At 24.8% G+C, this 8,001-nt stretch overlaps 1 protein-coding gene across 1 annotated transcript; it reads left to right on the top strand.

Moving 5' to 3' along the window:
- The first annotated feature begins 360 nt into the window (after positions 1-360).
- Positions 361-7,657, top strand: LOC129966165 (early growth response protein 1-like). The gene is made up of 2 exons (XM_056080560.1): positions 361-441; positions 6,450-7,657. Exons 1-2 carry the CDS (start codon positions 399-401, stop codon positions 6,737-6,739), a joined length of 333 nt encoding a protein of 110 aa, XP_055936535.1. The 5' UTR covers positions 361-398; the 3' UTR covers positions 6,740-7,657.
- Positions 7,658-8,001: the final 344 nt, after the last annotated feature.

The raw sequence follows: 8,001 nt of genomic DNA, 5'->3' as shown, positions 1-8,001 counted from the left end.
TAGCAAGTTGATCTGTTAAACCTTAAATAATGTTTTCATTATATAGTAATATCTGCTTCATGAGTTTCATTGATGCTGTTTGGTTATGAAGGTTGTTTGCTGTGTTATCATTAGATATATTGCATATATATCTAATGCATATACATATAGCTTATTGCTTTAATGTGTGTGATTTTAAAAAACCTTTTTACATAAACAAAAAGCATGCAATGACACATTTTTTTAAATATTTTTTGTACATTTTTAATTTATGTATAATATATTTCCTAAAAGCTAATATAAAATGACTGCCTTTTCATGTTTTTCTCTATTATAGAATTTTTCATTGATACTATATATGTACCTTTATGAAATATTTTTGTCAAAATTGTTTTCGTACAACTAATGATCGATCCAACATGAAGCATCATCTGTTGAAAAAACATTCTTGTGTTACATGTGGTAAGTCTTTTACTTGAAAAGTTTATTAGACTTTCATCCTATGAATAAGCACATTTAAGAATTTACTTATCTAAAATATCAGTTATGTAAAATGTGTTCTTTCTTATACCTTTTTTTTTTTTTTTTTTTTTTTTTTGTTCAAACCAATGATCATATATTCAAATTGTCAAACCATAATTGTTGAAAAATTAAGATAATTACTAATATATTGATTTCATGTTACAACTATGATAATTTTTATAATGGTTGTGAAAATTACTAAAAAGATTTGCCTTTCAAGTACCAGGTACAAATTCAATACTGCTTATTGATTCCTTTTTATATTATATATTTGCTAAAAGGCTCTAAATATTCAAATATTTTTATGTTTTATTTAATTTACTAGTTTATACATCATCTGTTGAAATGGATAATTATAAACTATTTTTGCTGAAGTATAAATTAATTGTTTTATGATGAATTTGACTTCTGTATAATAAATATCCCTAGCAATTTTGGCATTCACCTCAACAACAAAAGAACTATAAAATTGTGTTTTTGAAAATAACCTAATAACTGTGCTCACAAATTCTTGCTTGTCATCAAATTTAACATTTATTTTTTATTTTATTTTATTTATTTGTATCAACGTTTTTATTCACTAAAGTTAAAAGGTTCTTCAAACTGACATACATGGCACATCAGGGAAAGTGCAAGTTGTAATTCAGTTGTGTAAGCAACAGTTTAAAGAATGATCAGCATGAGATATAGCTTCTTTCTAATCCCGACTATGAGTAGTACAAGCATTATTGTTGAGTAAATTTTTGCCAAATTTACAAAAGAAGGTGGGGAGTACAGGAAATCTACAGAAAATGATAAAATGAAATAAGCAGTAATATGCAATTAGCAGAAATTTTGATAGTAAAAATGATGTTTCAGATGTTTTTTGATTATTAAGATTTTATTCAAATTGAATTCTTCCTGTGATGCTAAAAGAAAAGGGTTTTTGCTGCTTATGATATGATTCATTGAAAGAAATTTGCAAAAAGGGATAAGAATTTAGCAGATAAAGCTGAATGAAAATTCCTCTGTATATCAATGACAAATAACTAAAAATTACTTCTCAAAGACAATTTTATCTTCAGTAAACATCCATATGAAATGAATGATTAAATGAAAATATATTTGGTTTATGGAATAAAATTCTAGCAATTGCCTAACTTTTTACATAGTTGATTTCTGCATTCTTTTTTTTTATAACAAACTAATTATATAATGGAATTTACAAAAGGGTTTGTTAAAATTTTTGCATATTAAAAACTAAACAAGATTTTTTGTTTTTATTATTTTACTTGTCAAACACTATAGCCTATTACAGGCCAAGGCTTTCTTCCCAAATTTACCTTATTTGTTCCTATCCAGTTTGACAGTTTCCATCGGTTTGCTGTCTGCTCCAAGAATGCTTCAGGTTTTTTTTCAACATTGTCTAGCCATCTCGCCATTGGTATTCTTCTCTATATTTCCTATTCTTAAAAAGTTTTTGTTTAGCTAGGAATGCATTATTATATCTTGATATCTGACCCAACTGTCTGATACAGGATGCTTTTACTATTTTGATAATGTCAGGTTTGTTATATATATTTTTTATAAATTTCATTATTATATACTATTGTCCACATGCTATTTTGTCCAAGGATTTTTCTTGAGGTTTTTTTTTTACTTTAAAAAAATCAATGGCATGTTATCTTCTTAGCACCCGTAAATGTCTCTGCAAATTGATTAATGATTATCCTCTTTTAGTATATTGTATTTGTTAATTGATCAAAGTACTTTATACATTTTATATAAAATTATGTTATGAATTATATGCTGAATCAATACATTTTGAATGCTTTTGATAAAGTTAAAAAACTTTTTATTTCTGTTTTTCATTTTTTTATGAAAGATGTAATATTATGAATGGATTTGAAACTGATTTCTGAGTTAATATATTCATTAAAGTACTTTATATAAAAATAAAGCTTAATGCATTCATAGTTCTTACATATATTTTTCTGTCTTATGAAGATTAAAATTGAATAATATTTATTTATTTTTTCATCCATTTTATTTTCAGATTTTATATCATTTTTATTATAGTTCCTACAATTGAAAATGAAGCTTGTACACCTCCAAATGCTGACCAAAGACTTTCTTATGATAAATTCCAATTTGAAACAACAGATTATTCTGAATGAACATTTTTTGCACCGTGTATGCCAATTATCTTGCCACAATCATTTAGACAGAAATATTATTTAAAAACTCACATGTGTATGCATGCTGAAGAAAAACCCTTTGTGTGCATCTTCTTTGCTACTGTGGTACATTCAGGTCTTCATTAAATAAACACATGAGGGCTCAGCATACCTGAGTAGATTGATACCTGAGGACGCAAAGACATGCTATGTTTAAACTGATATATACCAATCCTTTTTATTTTTATTATTGTTAAACTTAAAATCGCAATATGCCCCCCAAATTTACCTAATGTATTTTTATTATTGAAATATATATTTCTTTAATTAATTGAAATTAAGCATTGATTTATATTAGAATTCAACTTAAAACATCAACATCGATTAGAAAAGAATTCCCTGAATAACTGTTCAACTTTCAAAATAAGTTATATAGAAACTTCCTTTTGTATTTCTGCTGTTATAACTTGAGCGTTTTTCTTCCCCATTTCAAATGATTCATTGACATATAATAAAAGTAATTGAACTTGTAATACTAAATTAAGCAGTGGTGCCTTTCTGTGTATCTTTTGTCTTTTATTAATTTGGACTGATATATAAATAATTAATAAAAATTTTAACAGAAAAAAGACTAATTTTAATAAATTTCAATTAAAAATTTAACTGCGAAAAATTTCCAATTACATTTTTTACTTTTTTCTAAAATTTTATAAACTTTTACAGAACTGGGATGAAACAATAGAGAAGTGTAAAGTTAAAATAAATTTTAAAATAAAATAAATATCCATGTAAGGAGTTTATTTTTGCATTTATTTATAAGAATAATGTAACTATCCATTATTTCTAAAATTAATTCATTTCATTAATTGTATTTAATTTCTTATATATTTTCAAATTTTAGGTTGAGGAAAAAAATTCTAGTGTAATTTTTAAAAATATTTAAACACTTTCTGTGAAATCTCTTTAACAACAATGTTTGTTAATTCTTTCCCCCTTTTAACTTCATTGGTGTGTGCGGAAGAGGGACTCACTCTTGATGTGCATGCTCTGCATACCGTAAGAGAACTGTGATTCCAGGATTGTTTTACACTTCACAGAGTGTATTATTTTTACCTTTGTATGTCCTGAAAACTAAAAGAGAACATAAAATAGGAGTTCTTGGATTTAAATTGAACACAAAAGTAAATTCATGATTAAATTTATGTATTAAAAAATAGTTATATATCCTGCTATTCTTCATTATCAATATACCTTGCCACACAATCTGAATGTGTATAAAATGATGCAGTTGAAAGGGATGTAAAAGTGGAATGATTAAAAATGATAACAGCTCTGTATCTTTCAAAACAGGAATTTTCTTCCATTCTAATTTTAAGAAAGAGTAGGTACCATTTTGCAATATTTTCATTATATAAGCCATCCCCCTCTGACATCCTCAAAAGCGCCAATCATAATATCATCTAGTAGCAATGCACATTTACTAAATATGTTGCTATGTAAAAAAGCTGTATGGAGTCAAAAAGAAAATATTTATTTATTAATATTTAAATGTTACTATTATAAATTACTATAATAGCAAAATAAATATTTTAAGATACCAAAAGTTGACAAATGTTTCAGCTAATATAAATAAATGCAATGATGATACATTGACTATAAATACTGAAATATTCAACTGTGCCATTATATACTTTTAATTTAATACCATTTGTGTCAGTAAACTATAAAATATCTTCATAACAACTGAATTTTTCTTTTTATTGAATTATTTTAACTGTATAATTTTGTATCAAATTAATATAAAATCATTCTTGTTTTAGTGATGTTTACTGATGCAGAACCCATACCTATTTATGATGCACAAATGTTATATTTACTACATGTGTCTGGTATTATTTTTTGAAGATTTTCATTAAGGTTTTTATATTGACATAATATGAATGTTCTTGTGAAAATCTTATCTGTAATGTGACATTTTCCAGAACAAGCTTTCTATTACTAATATGTTGAGAAAGAAATGGTATTAGCTTAATATTTTTCATTCTTTGGCATTTTCTTTCAGTTAAAAAAGAAATTCCATGTTTAAGGTAAAATTTATCTTTTATTTCTCTGAGAATTTAATATTCCGCATTACATATAATATAATCATGTTTAAAATACTAATTTGTTCAAGGATTTATAAAAAATAGCTTTTCAGTGCAGGAATATGAATTCTATTTTTATTTTTAAAAATCATTACATAATATATATATATAATATGTTTATTTTCAAAACATATAATTTTAAAAAAATAAGTTGTTATTTTTTAATATTTTATTATATTCTTAATTGAATATAAAAAATTTCTATGATAGTATTTCTGGCCTTTAATGAGTGTATTTTATAATATAATTAATTTTGTTGATTTGGATTTAATTTAGTTAAATTTATATGATTGAAAATTATCAATACAAATACAATATACAAATAATATGTCACCATCCATCTAAATATATATTGATTCTTTGTGGATTGATTTTATTTTAAATCCTTCTCTAGAATACTTAAATTTTAAAAAATTCACCATTTTGTGTAATTATTAAAAAATATTATCTCTAAATGTTGAAATGACAAAGATGTCTCATTTTTTAGAAGAATAAATGTTTTTAAAAATGATTATGATGTCTTATTATGTCTACTAGAAAAATTAGCTGTGTAACTAAATATTTGAATATGAAAAAAGTTTTGTCTTTATCTCTAAAGTATACCTTCATTTTTTAAAAATTTATTTATTTAAATCAAGACTTTGTGAAGCAGTTTCCAACTGCAATCCATATTTTGAAGAAAAAACATTTCAGTTTGGTAAAATGTTAATTCATGATGAATAGAGAAGTTTAATATAGGGCTTCATTGTAAAATCTGGGCTTGGTGATTGCAAGGCCTTGAGTTCAAGACTATTGTCCTGAAGATTTGCCATTTAAATGGGCCTAATGTATGTTTGATCTATCAAGTTCAAATATGGTTCTGTTTGGTGTGATGTAGAAATTTGAAGAAGGGTATGACTGCACAAGTGTTGTGTCACATAGCATTATATATATATATATATATATATATATATATATATATATATATATATATATATATATAACCAAACTCACTATGTTTTGGAATCTACAAAAAGATTTTTTAAATTGTATTCACATTAAAAACCAAATAAGATTGATATTTGTTGTAGCTGCATATAAATAAGTGGTTTAAAAAGTGGTTAATATAATAATAATAATAATTAAGTGGTTAATATAATAATAAAGTGGTTAAATAAGTGGTTTATTTATTTATGTTTGGATCTTTTGAGTGAAATAATTTTGAAAAGATGAGAGAGCACACATAAATATCTATGGCAGATTCATAATTAATGAATAAATATATTTGATTAGATTATGTTTATTGATTGATTAACCCATTCTATATGAATATGTTTTAGATAAAATTATATTATGAATTATATGTTAAATGACTGTATTTTGAAAGATTTTTGATAAAGTAAAAAACTTTATTTTTGTTTTTCTTTCTGTTCTAAAATATGTAATTTGATTTTATTTGAAACTGATTTTTGATTTAGCATGTTCATTAAAATAATTCATATGAAAATAAAGCTTACTATATTCATATTCTTAAATATATATATAATACATGTATTTATAGATATATAGATAAATATTGTTAATGAAATTAATACTAAATAATGTTTAACTATTTTTCAAAAATTTCATTTTTAAATTTTATAACAATTTTTTTTTTTAATCCCTACAGTTAAAATTGAAGCTTATTCACCACCTCCAAGTGCTGAGCAAAAACTTTCTTGTGATAGATGCCAATTTGAGACAACAGATCGTTCTGAACTGGTTGATCATCTCTTGCAGCATTCAGGCCAATTATCTTGCCATCTCTGCAATAAATCATTTAGCCAGAAGTATTATTTAAAAACTCATATGCGTGTGCACACTGGAGAAAAACCATTTGCATGCTCTCTGTGTGATTTCCGTTGTACATTCAGATATTCATTGGATTATCACATGACATCTCAACATACCAAACTTTAATAATGTTTGATGTGAAAACATGTTGTGTTTCAAATGAAACTTAAAAATGCAGTATACATGTTGTTGTTTTTCCTTTTAGCATTGAAAGGGCATTTAAGGGCATCATGTGTGGCTTTCATAATATTTTCAAAACATCATTGAATTCTCTAGTGGTGTCTTAGCACTAAAGAAAACAATGACTCCTGATGATGTAAAAACCTGTTTATGTGTATCATGTAATTTCATATGTACCATTTTTATTTATTTATTTGTTTATTTTTCCTTTTCTAAATGAAATCAGGCATTGATTATATTTGAAAGTTCGTATCTATTTTCCATTGGAAATGTAAGGACACATTAGATTGTCATATAACAGTTCAACAGTCAACATAAGTTATAGCTGATAATATATAAACCTGTTATTGTGTTTCTGCTTATATCAATTATGCCTGTTTTAAATCGCATCAAACATTGATTTGTTTACCTATTATACAGGCAGATAATTCATTGTAATCAAGGAAAAAGTGCTTTAGCTTTTAATACTAACATTGAACAGTGATGCATTTGTAATGGAATAAAATGTTACTAATTAAATTAAAAATAACTCGCATATAGTGTAATTGAATTAAATGGATAAATTGGGATTTTCTGCAGCAAAGGCTATCATCCACAAAATACTATAATAATTGTTGATGTGTTTTGAAAACGTTTTTACCTTTTTTAATGTTAGGTTTATATTTGACAGATTTCAAAAAAGAATTGTGGGTGGATATGTCAAACAAGTACTTCATTGATTTCGTAATTTTATTATTATTATAATATACATTGTTAAAATCAGAGCGTTTTTATCTGCATCTTGTAATGTTGCTTCATCTGCAGGGCAATGTATTTCTGTCTGTCTAACTTTTGCATTTTATTAATATTGACTCGTGTAATAATAAAAATTATGGAACAAAGACTAATTTTTAATAAATTTCAATTAAAAATTTTGCAAAAAAATCTCTACATTTCCTGTTTTTCTTTCTTTAATTTTATAAGTGCTTACAGAACTGCTTAAAAAAAAGGTTGAAATAAATGTCCATGTAGGGAATTTATTTTTGCATATTTTATAAGAAAATTGTTATTATTTATTATTTCTAAAGTTAGTGTATTTTATTAATTTTCTTATGTGTTTTCAAATTTTAGATCGACAAAAAAAGAGTATTTATTAAAAATATTTGTAGCACTTTTTATTACCTCTTTAACAATTCTTTTCACTAGGGATTGCAATACCGCGATACCGA

Source organism: Argiope bruennichi, chromosome 4 (genome assembly GCF_947563725.1).
Source record: "Argiope bruennichi chromosome 4, qqArgBrue1.1, whole genome shotgun sequence".
In the NCBI taxonomy this organism is placed as follows: Eukaryota; Metazoa; Arthropoda; class Arachnida; order Araneae; family Araneidae; genus Argiope; species Argiope bruennichi.
Note: the sequence above shows the minus strand (reverse complement) of the source record. Positions and strands in the feature narration are given on the sequence as shown.